Genomic DNA, 15,886 nt, shown 5'->3' on the forward strand with positions numbered 1-15,886 from the left:
GTTCACATGGGAAGCAGCATTCCATTACACATAATGAAAACATACACAGTGGACACCCACCTCTAGCTGACTGGCAAAGATGACCTTCAAACTCATGGGTAATATGGCTACTGCAGAAATTAACATACCATGGTGCCTTACTCAAGGACACAGTCATCACAACTAACTTGTACTGGCTATGGAGACTAACTGAACTTTTTTTACTTTCTTTTTTAAATGTTCACATATCAAAGCACTATAGCCCTATATAATTTAACTAGTTTTATGAAATACATTACAATTAGTATAATACAGTACAATAGAACACAAAACAAGAAATACTATACTTCACGATTCTTGAAGAAATGATTCTTCAGCAAGTCTTATGTCGTCTTTGGAAAATAATCAAGCTAATTTAAGCAAATTTACCCCATGATTAGGTGAAATTTACCCTTGGTTGGGAACCTGTTTTACGATATGTCTTTATTTTTAAAGTATCACAGAAATGCAATTTTGAGAAGTTTTGTTCTAATTAAGCGTAAAATTGTGCAGTGCTTCCTCACAGTAGTCACGTATACAGTATAACCAAGATGAAAGACAGCCAAGTAAAAAAAAAAAATACTAAAATATTCACCCATTTCAAACACCGCCAACAACGAGACAGAAACAAAAGCAAAGTAAATCTCTTCATCTCCAGCATGTTACAGAGCTGCTTTGAAACGCTCTGCTCTCTAGTAACAAACATATCCACATATAATTACAGATACAATGAAATCCTAACTTCTTGAACTAAAAGATGAAAAAATTTCAGATTAATAAATAAACTTGCACATAGTCAACACATTCACAATATATTAACAAGAGAAAATAAAGATACATTACTAACAAGAATAATCATAATAATATTCTTCTGCCATTCTTAAAGATATTAATACGTTTAATTTTCATTTGTGCATTTTACTATGCAGCAAAAACAAAGACAGGGTATACATGATTTATAGTTTAAACTATGAATTTAAAGCAAGATAAAATAAATTCATAAAACAAAATAAACTACACAAGGGAAAAGTGGAATGTACATTCAAATAGGAATTTTGACTAGAAGTATAAATTCTCATTATTTTAAATATTTATGTAGAATTTTGCAATTCTGTAACTGGCTAGTGTGGAGGGATGTTTCTTTACAGGTTGTGCAGGTGCTTTTTCTTTTAGTCTAATCCTTACTGGACCAGTAATGTGGCCTGAATTCCAAAGAATATGTAGTAGCAAATCTACATGGCAAAGAGACACTCAGATCTCAGCAGACATTCATTTCATCTTCATCAATCACCATATTATAGTTTCCTCTTTTCTTGCGCAAAGAATTTTTTTATTTTTTAAACCACCAAACTAAGAAATCATAAAATGGAGAGATGGCCTAGGTTTGGCATTACAACAAGGAATTTGCAAGCCCTTTTATACTCCAGCGTTTTCAGTAAAGCTGAGTATGCATACATTCTGCCATCTTTATCAGTATGCTCTGTTTGTTTCCATATGTCCCTAATATTTTAATAGTAATTTGGTCAGATTAATTAATGGGTCAGTTTCTTATCTAATAACTATCATATAGACAGTTTCTTCATGTGTTATTGCACAGGATCAGAAGCCTAACTGCCTGACATAAGGAATTTGCAAGCAGTATTTTTACCTTAATATTTTAAAATGCTTATTCCAAAAGTTCCAAAGAGAATAATTTTCAATTTAAAAATACCATACCACGGTTACATCACTGTTTAAATAAATTTAAAGACATATGTTAGCAGGGAATAAGCTTCATACTGAATGCCACTAAATCAAATATCAAGGTTTTCACTTTTTCAAAAACAGCTGAAAAATTAAATTTAATACAAATACATTATGAACAAGTTGCAAAGTATCCAGTATCCAGTCTGATTTAATCTCCTGAAAAATGTCAAGTGTGCTTGATATAATATGCTTTTTTGCAATAATTCAATTTACAAGAAAAAGGACTGCTGTCAACACATACAGTACTTTTAAAGAAATGATAATGATTCTTTACAATGTAAAGTTAAAGGATTAGCTATTTCTTCATAAAAATGGCATATATCAATTTGTTATGAGAACCTTTGTTCTAAAGTTAAGTGTTCTATATAAATTTAAAAAAAGATCTTGCCCTTACTGGCGCTTTACAATGGAGGCTACTGGGTCATAGAACACCACCAGAAAATAACTTAAAAACTTACTGAATACGTTGTCGAATACTGATCCTTATTTTGCAATTAAACACATTGTAAAATAGTTTATACATGTCATTTATAAGCAAAGAAAAAAAACACCAATAACATTATAAGAGCCATTTTAAAAGAAGACCAGCCATACACACCACCTCAGCATTTGTCTATTGCTGCAATAAGCGTAGTCTCCTCTCAAAAGTTAAAATTACAGTAAAATTTTGCATCGTGTCGCTGGTTTGGTTTTGATTTACTTCCACATTTACGTTAGAACTCACACAAGCAAATAGGAAATGTAGCCTTGCCTCAATAAAAATAGTACCAGGAACATGCAATAAAATCATTATTTCCAGATCCCTTTTGTTGTCACGGATATGCAGCGGAAACACAGAAGCCATGTTTTCTCACACTGAAACTTTTGCCACTTCATTGGTAAGTTTTTAGGCTTTTATTTTCTGATGGCGCCCCATGCCCTCCACTGTAAAGCACCTACGTAGGTAAGAAATTTGTTTTAATTTGTAGAAGACGCTTAACTTTATGACACAATTTTGCATGGCAAATGCATATATACCATGCTTGTGAGGAAATAAGTTTGGTAGTTTTCAAGTGGAAGTTAAGATATTCCTTTAAGATACTTTGTTGAAAATGACATACATGTATAATCACCAGCAATTAATTAATGTTATGGTCATACCTGTGGTCTGTGCATCTCCTCCAATTTCAACTTTAAGAATATCTAAAGATGCTCCAAAATTAGGCTAGAATAACAAAATATGTTTCTGTTACTACACAAGATCAAGACAGGTTTTATTACTGTCAAAGGATGTAATTTGTTAAAAATGACAACCATAAAAAGACAATATGGAAGAAAAAGCATGCATTAAGAAAAAAAAACAGTTATATAAAATTTGATCAGATAATTTTACTACAATCTGGTGATAATCTCACATAGTGTACATTTTATTCTACAACCAGCCCTGAAGTAGAAACAGGGTTTCATTTCATTCTGTTGCTCTCCACTCTTGCATACTCTCTTCTTTCACCACCCTTTCTGCATCATTGTGATTGTGAGTGTGTAGAAGCATCATAGAAGCAACCAAATGTAATCATCTACTATTATTTTAAAGTAAAATGTATCTTGTGCCCTGCATTAAATTTAAGGAGTCGAGAATAATCTTAGGACAGCAGCATTGGTTACTTGATTTTATTTTATTTTTTAATTAACAGTTGTGTTTCTTGGACAGAAGGCAGGCCATATTAATCTGAATGACTAAATATCGATTGTGGAGCTTACTTTCAGGTGTAGCCTTTTTACAAAATCTCTTTTTTTAAATTTTGATAAACTTTTTTATACTGTATTTTTAAATGGATTTTTAAATTGAGGACATGCAGCGGTCATCACTGAATTGAGAGTGTCAACTCCTCTCAACTGCCTTGTGGATGAGCTGTAACCTTGAGAGATGTCACATGGTGAGTAATTAGGATCCAAAAAGATACCTTACGTCACAACATCTGTGATTGTAAGAGACTTTGAGGAATATTGCATATTCCTGTACTCCGATGGAAGCACTGCAATCACTACCATCAAAAGAGCTATCTCATACCATATCAGAAGACGGCTGGTCTGAGGATGGCAAGGGTGCATATCTGGAGTGAGGTAAAAAGTAAGGTGGAAATGATTCAAAACTGGCCAGCCTCAATTCAGTTTAAGTTGAAAGAACTATCACATCTCATAGCGAGTTGCAGAGTGTTCAAGTATTTTGGCATTTTGTGTATTGCGGAGAACTAGCTTAAACCTTCTGTTTCAGATGCTGTTTAATGCTGGACAGGTTACATCTGATATGAACAGACACAGTGGAAGGCAGGAGAGGTCTGGAGTCATATGTGAATAAGATATACTAAAAAAGTAAGAACATTACAGTTGAAGCTGAAACATGCTATCTAGACTCTGAAATGCAGCCTGAATTCATCCACGTTCTAGAAAAGGGCTGCATCATGTTGTTGATGCTTATTTTTTAAACTCGGCAACAGAAAAGAATCACTCCAATATGAACACTGCAAAGTTGAGTTATTCTGAACACTGGTGTCTTCAACCAGGGATCGTGAATAGAACGGTCTTCCATTAGTTTGTTCCTTTTGTGGACACAGTAAGCCGAACTTGATTCAATTGTTAATGCCTTTAAATGTAAACCTATGGTACATCTGGAGAGGTCTCCCCATTTTACTACCACCTACAAGCCTGTATTTGATGGCAGCTTCATTATCCATGAACTTCATGTATTCTGGGGTTTGTAACTTGTTTATAATAACAAATATATACAAAACAAAACAAATATATCTTGAGCTTTTGTAAAGTTTCAAATACACCTCAGCGACAAAAAAAATATATATCTAATCTAATCTATGTGCATACAGGCTTCTTCAAATTCCATTACAAGTACCCACCCCCAGAAATGAACAATTATGCAGTTATTGAAAAAGTGGCACACTTATTGCTTTTTTACAGCAGCTGCAAAAGAACACAGATGGTAAGCACGTGTGACTGCAAATCAGCAGCATTGTCGCTGGAGTCCCACCTGTATCCTTTTTAATTTTTTATCTTGATCTGTACACGTGAAAATAATAAACCTATAACCGGCCTTATTTATATTTTATAAACAAAAAATACATGCTGAGCAATAAAACTACATTTCTCTGATTGACTCATTGACAAAACGTTCCTTGCTAATTCCAGATAACCTATGGAAAAATGGCTTTCACTAATGGATTGCAATCTTATGACTTTGTGATCCACAAAAAAAAAAAATCACTGAAACATCTTAATAATAATAATAATAATCTGAGAAAGTTGCAGTGCTTGTCTGTAGTGCTTACAGAATAACCCAGATGGTAGCATGCCCAGCTACAAATAAGTGGCTCTGTATTTTTTTTTTAACTTATTTTTATATATGAAACATAAATATGCATAAACAAAATATCAGTATTACAGAAATCAAATAAAAAATCCAATACAAAAAAAAAAAAAAACAGTGTACCATATTGTTGTAAAATATGTAAAATGTTTACTCTATTCACATAATGCATTTCTTTTGTGTTTTTATTTTGGTGTATGCAAGAACAATAACATCTTTTGATTTCTCTTGAGTTTTCTGTGCCCATCTTGTGTAATTTAAACTGGTTACATTAGCAAAGCCTCTTAAAGAATCTCTCTCTGTCTTGCTTTGTTCTTTAATAGTTCACATGTCTAACTTGCTCATGGGAATTTAATACACTTAAATACTGTAAACACCCACCATCAGCTGTTTCTGACACCTAGCATAAAAATTACCTCTACATTCTGTTCATTTGCTTTATGTCTTGAATAGGAAAGAAGTCCATTGATTACTGATTAAACCCAGAATTTTAACAAAAACATATTTATTTTTTATGTTTTCTTTTATGTTTGATTTTTGGCTAAAGATTTACAGCTCAACTGAGTTTAGACACTGGAGTTAACTTGGACCAGTGACAATGAGAAGAGAGAGCACACAGGTCTCCTGACACTTTGAGTTAAAGTCAGAGCTGAGGAGAACCTGTAAACTCCACACAATGACTGGGTGCATAATTTAAACCATGGGGCGGCATCATCTATACAGCACCATTATTTGCTAATCGAATCGAACAGGTTTTATTTATTTATGGTAAATATACATTATTACACAATGGTGGATTTGGAGCTTAATATACATAATTATGCAATGGTGGATTTGGAGCTTATGATTGTAAGAACAAAACGTTGCAGTTTTAATAGACTTTTCATAGTACTCAACCATCAGTATACACAAGTGATTAAAAAGGCTCATATGGTGTTGGGTTATATAGCAGCATGCTAAGTGGAGTACAGGTCTGGAAAAACTAAGGTTAAGCCGAGTAATGTCCTTGTAAGGCCATATCTGAATATCTCTGTGTAGTTTTGGTCATCACAATTGCTGGATGTACAACAACACAGCACTGAAAATAACAGATAATTTCAAGCCAGCAGGATATGACCTATGTATAACAAAAGAGTGAAGGAGTCAAATCTGTTCATCTGTATAAGGTGACATGACAGAACGGTTTAAAATGAGGAAATATGTAATGAGAATGATGATAAGGTGTTACACACCTCAAAATTATGTTCCTCACAGAGGCACAAATGGATGTTGTTTAAAGATAAATATTGTATGTATTCCAAAAACATGCTTTGCATACACAAAGAGAATTATAGCTATATGAACCAAAATAACAATAGTTTATTAGAAGCATTTTAGCATCATTATAATCTTGACTGAAGTGATATTTAAAAAAATAAATAAATAGATGAATGCCTAATGCACACAGCTGAAGAGCCTTTTCTGATTTCCTGCTTAATTTTCTTATTCTCAAAATAGTAAAGGCAAAACATACTGTAAGGATATTACTGTCAATTAAAAGTACGTAAAAATATGCACATGTTTATGTTATGTTTTTCACTTTTATTATTTTCAATTTGTAAATCTGTTCAGCCCAAATTACCTGTCTTCAGTCATAACAAGAATAAGTTGAACTTAATCGGGAGCCTCCTACCAAGTGTAGCCAGCATGGAAGCTAACTCTTAAATGCGGTGACTATCCTTTAATTACCTTTTCTATTCATTTACCAAACTGTATATCCATGTGTAAACTTAAGTTGTGTCGCAATTGCCAGAGATGATCCTGTCATCACTGAGTGCAATACAGGAAGAACACCTGGACAGGATTCTGTTATATTTTTAAATATATAAATTGCTCAGAGATCTTTATATAGACAATATCTTTGCATCCTTTGAACAGTTACATTCCAAATTGAACCTTCCAGCTACACATTTCTTTCACAATCTTCAAATTAGAAACTTTGTCAAACAGAACCTGCCTGATTTTCCTCATCTCGTACCCTCCACCATGCTGGAAAAAATACTGCTCAATCTCGAGGACTTAAGACACCATTTCTGCAATATATAAAATTTTATTAAGAGTCCCTTCCTTTCAAAGATCCAAAAGGACAATGGGAAAAAGATCTCTTAAGTAATATATCAGAAAAGGAGTGGAAGGTAGCAATGCAGAGAATTCACTCGAGCTCCATATGCACAAAGCATAGAATTATTTGACTCAAAATTATATATCGAGCTCATCTGTCTCGCTTAAAACTGTCCAAAATGTTTCCACAATTGATGTCACAATCCCTCCTAACCCACTAATAGCTGTGTTCGGTGTTCTTCCAGATGGACTTGAAGTGGAGAAGAACAAACAAACGGTGATTGCATTCACTACACTTTTGGCATGCAGACTGATTTTATTAAATTGGAAGAATCCTAACTCTCCTCTAACAAGTCAGTGGGAAACCGATATTTTATATTATTTGAAATTGGAAAAAATCAAATTCTCAGTTAGGGGATCTGTACAGAATTTTTTCAAAACCTGCCAGGACTTAATCAATAACATTTTAGAATAAGAAGAAATAATTATTTCCGCATTTCTTTTCCTTCTCCATTTATCTTTTTTTGCCCTATTAAACTCAATAATGTAGGCATGTTTACAAGCCTTAAGTATTACTCCTTTGGCCATGCTCTCCTTCTCAGGGGTGGGGTTTGATTTGCTTTCAATCCTATTTTTCGTAAAAATTGATCTATATGTACGGAATGATTACAATAAAATTAATTAAAAAAAAAAAAGGATTCTGTTATATTGCATGGTAAACTAAAACCAAATATAGTGGGCCAACTTTGAGTTGACAATCAACCGAACATGCACCTCTTTGGCATGTGCCATGAAAACTAAAATAGGAAAGAAGGTAAAAAACAAAACAGACACACAGACAAGGTGCAAATGTGTAAACTCCATGCAGACAGTAACTGGGCTGGAGGTTTGAATTTGGTCTTCTGGAGCTTTAAGAAAAATAGTGTTATCGATCGTTTTATTATTACCATTTTACATTATTACCGTAACGGAACTAGTTCTTCCAAACTTAATTTGATAAAACCCATAACAGAAAAAAAATAAATAAATACTGATACACAACATAAAGACAACAGTAATGATCATTCTCCAGAAGCTCCCATGCAACCAAGTTCACTTTGACATATACAAATCAATGTAAAAGACACCAAGTTAGAGATGTTAAGTTCATGCTCTCACGGGTTTCACTTACTATTCAAGTGTTACAGGTAGTCCTGACAGACCTAAGATGTTCACCAGACAGAAAGTAAGTATAAACTGGATAGGCAGGTAAAGATAACACCTAGCTCTGTGTCTAATAATGTGTCTAATCCTTAGGGACAAGCTGACAGAGATGGGAGTAGATTCATACCTAGTGGCATGGATTGTGGACTATCTTACAGACAGACCTCAGTATGTGCGTCTCGGGAACTGCAGGTCTGACATTGTGGTCAGCAACACAGGAGCTCCGCAGGGGACTGTACTTTCTCCGGTCCTGTTCAGCCATCGGACTTCCAATACAACTCGGAGTCCTGCCACATGCAAAAGTTCACTGACGACACTGCTATCGTGGGCTGAATCAGGAGTGGGCAGGAGGAGGAGTATAGGGACCTAATCAAGGACTTTGTTAAATGGTGCGACTCAAACCACCTACACCTTATCACCAGCAAAACCAAGGAGCTGGTGGTGGATTTTAGGAGGACCAGGCCCCTCATGGACCTGATCATCAGAGGGGACTGTGTGCAGAGGGTGCAGACCTATAAATATCTGGGAGTGCAGCTGGGTGATAAACTGGACTGGACTGCCAATACTGATGCTCTGTGCAAGAGAGGACAGAGCCGGCTATACTTCCTTAAAAGACTGGCACCTTCAACATCTGCAATAAGATGCTGTAGATGTTCTATCAGATGGTTGTGGCAAGCGCCCTCATCTACACGGTGGTGTGCTGGGGAGGCAGCATTAAAAAGAAGGACGCCTCACGCCTGGACAAACTGGTGAGGAAGGCAGGCTCTATTGTAGGCACGGAGCTGGACAGTTTGACATCTGTGGCGGAGCGACAGGCGCTCAGCAGGTTCCTATCAATTATGGAGAATCCACTAAACAGTGTCATCTCCAGACAGAGGAGCAGCTTCAGCGACAGACTGCTGTCACCGTCCTGCTCCACTGACAGACTGTGGAGATCATTCCTCCCCCAAACTATGCGACTCTTCAATTCCACTTTGGGGTAAACGTTAACATTATACAAAGTTATTGTCCGTTTTTACCTGCATTTTTATTACTCTTTAATTTAATATTGTTTTTGTATCAGTATGCTGCTGCTGGAGTATGTGAATTTCCCCTTGGGATTAGTAAAGTGTCTATCTAATGAATTCACGCTTTCTCCAAAAATAACTTGCTCATAATGACTAACTTTATTTAGTTGATTCAAATGCGTAGACAATTCTGCATGATGTGATTATCTATCATGATATAACATTATTTTAATCATCACTATGATGTATTCTTTAGGACGGCAGGACAAGCAATATAACATAAGAAAAGTAAAACACCTTAAAGAGGTAGTCCAGTATCTGTCCACGGTATGGTTCGGGATAGTTTACCAAAAGACGGGAAGTCGCCTGTAGGAAAAAAAGAAATTAAATCGTTTGTAAATGGAAACACCTTGCTCCGAAATATGAAGGTTTAAAATAATGACATATTAGGATACAATGCTGCTCCAAAATATGTACAAATGTTCAGAATAAAGTGAACCATAAATAAATACCGTTTAACTAACGCGCTGACTAGGCAGATACTCGTTCATTTACATAAGCAGCCTTGTAGACTTGCCTTCGGTCTTTAAAATTGCGTAATCATCGCAATCTTATCACCAATATGTATTGTACAAAACACTTCAAGAAGAATAATGTAAGCCACTTCCTGTAATCAAATAAAGGGAAGGAGTTACACAGGTAACTTTACACACATGGGATTCCCCCTTTCATTTCTTCCAGGGTACCTTTTGAAATAGCTACTTTCACGGTAATAACCACAATAACGTTTAAACCTTTTTTTTAACCAGGTGTAACAATGATATCTATTCCATACATAAACGAAATTGGAGGTACCGTATACCAGCACAACAATAGTAGTTACTTGAGCACAATGCGTATCATTGGCACCTAGTCTATCACTAAAGTTAGTTGGAAACATCAAGTACATTTTCGCTCGCCTTTTTGCTCCGCGAATTTAACAATTAAAGTCTAATTCGATAAGATGAATGCAGAACATACTGCCACTCACCCCGCCACCGCTCAAACCACCGATTCCATCGAACTGTCTACCCAGTCCTTTTTGGTCATCCAGCACGTAAGATCCATGCTGGCTATGGACCAAGGTTAACCGAAGATAAAATAACAAACAGACGATGAGGCGATCCTGATGAGATGCCCTGAAGTTCCAGGTAAGCACAGAGATTCCTGAACCAGCCATGTTCACAGCACCGCTCACTGCCTGTCATATGATCTAGTCACACGCTCCAAAGCAGGAAGTTGTTGTGCGCTCCACTCCATAGACATATATAGGTAGACGCTGCCGCATTCACTGTGTTGCCGAGTCGATACGGTACGTCAGCGCGTCCGCCATATTGCGAGTGGCAAAAGTGCCATTTAAAGTGATACAGGTAGACGTGGAAACCGGGTTTAAAACAGTATCGTTTATATACAACAGATTTTGGCGAATCGTTTAGATGCAATTATTTATATCCATTTATACACTAATAATGAAAATTATTAAATAGATAGATAGATAGATAGATAGATAGATAGATACTTTATTAATCCCAAGGGGAAATTCACATATAAATATAAATATATAATATAATATATCATATTTATATATAATATAAATATAAATATATTATTTATATATATATATATATACAGTGGTGTGAAAAACTATTTGCCCCCTTCCTGATTTCTTATTCTTTTGCATGTTTGTCACACAAAATGTTTCTGATCATCAAACACATTTAACCATTAGTCAAATATAACACAAGTAAACACAAAATGCAGTTTGTAAATGGTGGTTTTTATTATTTAGGGAGAAAAAAAAATCCAAACCTACATGGCCCTGTGTGAAAAAGTAATTGCCCTCTGAACCTAATAACTGGTTGGTCCGCCCTTAGCAGCAATAACTGCAATCAAGCGTTTGCGATAACTTGCAATGAGTCTTTTACAGCGCTCTGGAGGAATTTTGGCCCACTCATCTTTGCAAAATTGTTGTAATTCAGCTTTATTTGAGGGTTTTCTAGCATGAACCGCCTTTTTAAGGTCATGCCATAGCATCTCAATTGGATTCAGGTCAGGACTTTGACTAGGCCACTCCAAAGTCTTCATTTTGTTTTTCTTCAGCCATTCAGAGGTGGATTTGCTGGTGTGTTTTGGGTCATTGTCCTGTTGCAGCACCCAAGATCGCTTCAGCTTGAATTGACGAACAGATGGCCGGACATTCTCCTTCAGGATTTTTTGGTAGACAGTAGAATTCATGGTTCCATCTATCACAGCAAGCCTTCCAGGTCCTGAAGCAGCAAAACAACCCCAGACCATCACACTACCACCACCATATTTTACTGATGGTATGATGTTCTTTTTCTGAAATGCTGTGTTCCTTTTACGCCAGATGTAACGGGACATTTGCCTTCCAAAAAGTTCAACTTTTGACTCATCAGTCCACAAGGTATTTTCCCAAAAGTCTTGGCAATCATTGAGATGTTTCTTAGCAAAATTGAGATGAGCCCTAATGTTCTTTTTGCTTAACAGTGGTTTGCGTCTTGGAAATCTGCCATGCAGGCCGTTTTTGCCCAGTCTCTTTCTTATGGTGGAGTCGTGAACACTGACCTTAATTGAGGCAAGTGAGGCCTGCAGTTCTTTAGACGTTGTCCTGGGGTCTTTTGTGACCTCTCGGATGAGTCGTCTCTGCACTCTTGGGGTAATTTTGGTCGGCCGCCCACTCCTGGGAAGGTTCACCACTGTTCCATGTTTTTACCATTTGTGGATAATGGCTCTCACTGTGGTTCGCTGGAGTCCCAAAGCTTTAGAAATGGCTTTATAACCTTTACCAGACTGATAGATCTCAATTACTGCTGTTCTCATTTGTTCCTGAATTTCTTTGGATCTTGGCATGATGTCTAGCTTTTGAGGTGCTTTTGGTCTACTTCTCTGTGTCAGGCAGCTCCTATTTAAGTGATTTCTTGATTGAAACAGGTGTGGCAGTAATCAGGCCTGGGGGTGGCTATGGAAATTGAACTCAGGTGTGATACACCACAGTTAGGTTATTTTTTAACAAGGGGGCAATTACTTTTTCACACAGGGCCATGTAGGTTTGGATTTTTTTTCTCCCTAAATAATAAAAACCATCATTTAAAAACTGCATTTTGTGTTTACTTCTGTTATATTTGACTAATGGTTAAATATGTTTGATGATCAGAAACATTTTGTGTGACAAACATGCAAAAGAATAAGAAATCAGGAAGGGGGCAAATAGTTTTTCACACCACTGTATATATATATATATATATATATATATATATATATATATATATATATATATATATATATATATATATAAATAATGATAATAAGAAGATTGTGGGTTCGCTTCCAAGTTCCTCCCTGTGTGGATAGTGCTTTGAGTACTGAGAACAGCGCTATATAAATGTAATGCATTATTATTTGTCCTTTTCTTATGCAACACAGTACTGAAGATTTGGTTAATGCCCGAGTCACCTCACGTATAGTTTACTGTAATGCTATTCTATCTGGCATCCCACAAAAACTTATCCATCGCTTACAACTTCTTCAAAATTCTACTGCCAGGATAATAACCTGCTGTTCTCAATCCACTGAACATATCATGCTGTTTCTCTCTCAACTTCACTGGCTCCCTGTTAACTACCGATTACAATACTAAATACCGCTCTTAACATTTAAAGCTCTCCACAACCTCACTGATCTCCTCCAGACTGACACTCCTCTCGCTCACTCAGATTCTCATCTGCAGCTCGACTTTCTGTACCACACGTCAGACTCTGTTCTATAGGAGCTCAAGCGTCTCTCATAGTGCTCCTCAACTCTGGACTCCTCTTCCCTCTCATATATGTCAGCTCAATTCAATAATACATTTTAAAACTACCCTCAAAACTTATCTTTTCAAACTGGCATACCAATTGTGAATTTTGCACTGTTACTGCCAGTTATCTTTGTTTGTCTTTCTTTTAACAGTGAAATGATCCACTCAATGACAAAAAGAAACAATTTTATTGTATACAAATTGGCTTAATAATTTCTGAAAGCATTTCACTCATTCCTCTCTCAATCTCTCACTCACACACACACACAATGTGGTTACTTAAATATATACAGGATAGGATCTAAAATCCTTGAAACAGAACTGTCTTCCATAGCTTTTTCCGTGCGTTGCCACTCTGTAATTTGAGAGTGTTCAGTCTGGCAATATGGTGCAGCCTTATGTTTGTGGAAGACAGACACACCTAAAGACATGAGCATAAGATGATGGTTGTCAATTTCAAACTGTGTTTCCTCAATGTGCTCCTTGAGAAAAAACATATCATCTGAACCGATCTCAGCCCGAACAAACTGATTGATCAAAGATACACTGACAGCTTGTCCTAATGTCGACTGTCGGATAACACGCTCAGCTACTTTGACCACCTTGACTGGACCCTCAGAAGGTATCATCAAACCTCCTTTGTTTTTTTAATGTGAGCGAGTGGTAGCTTTGATCATGTGATGCCGGTACAGCATCTGTTACCAAACTAGCACAGCACACATCACAGGACAGCTTTCTCAAAATCTCGTCTAAGAGCTACCTCTCACTGCTTCCGGAGGTGGATTTCTTTGGGAAACTTTCAAAGTTTGAGAAATGTTAACAGCTAAAACAATCTACATAGTTAATGACTAAATACATTTAGCCAAAATGTTGTTTAGAGGCTCACTTGAGCAGACAAATGCATAGCTTTGCTAGCTTAGCCTGGTATAGCTAAAGTTAAGATTATAAAATGGGATTTTCTAATGGCCAAATATAACCAAAACAATTGTTCAGCTTTACCTATGAAATGTAATCCCTATGATCTGGTTTGGAGTGTACAGCAGTTTGTACAATCCCAAGCAGCACATGCGTGAGGCATCTTTATCCATTACTTCACTCCACAGCAGTGCCACTCGCAATATGGTGGCGACGTTGACGTACGATGCTGCTGGTCATGAGGCATCTAGTAATTCTACGTCTATGGTTTAGGGGGCTCGCTTGCCCTTAAAAAGACTACTTGCCTTTGCCACACTAGATGAAATTCTGTTTATGACATTGCAGGCTTTCTGTTTTTATAAACACACCTACCCCTGGCACTAAAGCTGCTCTTTTGCATGATGGAATGCCAGCACATACTAGCCACTCATCACTAGTTGGGGCAACTTGTCACCACCATTGTTTCTGTCCACTGAACTCCCCAAAACACCCACAGTGCTTGAAAGTTTGATATGTGAAACACACTAATAAACTAACTGGTGATTGAAACAAAGTAGCTGATCGCCCAATTCAGCACAAAGCAAACGCTGTGAAAACACCGTAAAGTAGATGTCTTATCTTCATTTAATAAACCTACACTTCATGTGCTAATACAGTAATCCCTCCTCCATCGCGGGGGTTGCGTTCCAGAGCCACCCGCGAAATAAGAAAATCCACGAAGTAGAAACCATATGTTTATATGGTTATTTTTATATTGTCATGCTTGGGTCACAGATTTGCGCAGAAACACAGGAGGTTGTAGAGAGACAGGAACGTTATTCAAACACTGCAAACAAACATTTGTCTCTTTTTCAAAAGTTTAAACTGTGCTCCATGACAAGACAGAGATGACAGTTCTTTCTCACAATTAAAAGAATGCAAACATATCTTCCTCTTCAACGGAGTGCGTGTCAGAGAGAGATAGGGCTGTTTGGCTATTAAGTATGCAAAGCACCGCCGGTACAAAGCTGTTGAAGGCGGCAGCTCACACCCCCTCCATCAGGAGCAGGGAGAGAGAGAGAGAGAGAGAAAAACAAAGAAGCACAAATCAATACGTGCCCTTTGAGCTTTTAAGTATGCGAAGCACCGTGCAGCATGTCGCTTCAGGAAGCAGCCGCACACAGAAGATAGCAACGTGAAGATAATCTTTCAGCATTTTTAGACGAGCGTCCCTATCGTCTAGGTGTGCGAACAGCCCCCCTGCTCACACCCCCCTACGTCAGCGCAAGAGAGAGAGAGAGAAAGTAAGTTGGGTAGCTTCTCAACCATCTGCCAATAGCGTCCCTTGTATGAAATCAACTGGGCAAACCAACTGAGGAAGTATGTACCAGAAATTAAAAGACCCATTGTCCTCAGAAATCCGTGAACCAGCAAAAAATCCGCGATATATATTTAAATATGCTTACATATAAAATCCGCGATAGAGTGAAGCCGCGAAAGGCGAAGCACGATATAGCGAGGGATCACTGTATTTTATTTCTTTTTTCAAAATCTGTCTAATATCACATGTCTATGGTTCCCTATGAAGGCACAGGGACTGGTTAATAAAATGTTCTTAAATATGTCCAGGAGTGATCATCTTCTTCTTCTTTCGGCTGCTCCCGTTAGGGGTTGCCACAATGGATCAACTTCTTCCATATCTTT

The 15,886-nt window shown here is 36.9% G+C and overlaps 1 protein-coding gene across 1 annotated transcript in view; it reads right to left on the bottom strand.

Annotated features, from left to right (window-relative positions):
* Nucleotides 1-10,688, bottom strand: part of galcb (galactosylceramidase b) — a 53,526-nt gene extending 42,838 nt beyond the window's left edge. Inside the window, exons 1-3 of the mRNA XM_051919809.1 lie at nt 10,463-10,688; nt 9,730-9,798; nt 2,905-2,968 (exon numbers count right to left, since the gene is read on the bottom strand). Of these exons, the coding sequence (XP_051775769.1) occupies nt 2,905-2,968; nt 9,730-9,798; nt 10,463-10,651 (322 nt within the window). The 5' untranslated portion in view covers nt 10,652-10,688. The remainder of the gene's footprint in view (nt 1-2,904; nt 2,969-9,729; nt 9,799-10,462) is intronic.
* Between the last annotated feature and the right edge of the window lie 5,198 nt (nt 10,689-15,886).

Source organism: Erpetoichthys calabaricus, chromosome 16, assembly GCF_900747795.2.
Source record: "Erpetoichthys calabaricus chromosome 16, fErpCal1.3, whole genome shotgun sequence".
Taxonomy (NCBI): Eukaryota; Metazoa; Chordata; class Cladistia; order Polypteriformes; family Polypteridae; genus Erpetoichthys; species Erpetoichthys calabaricus.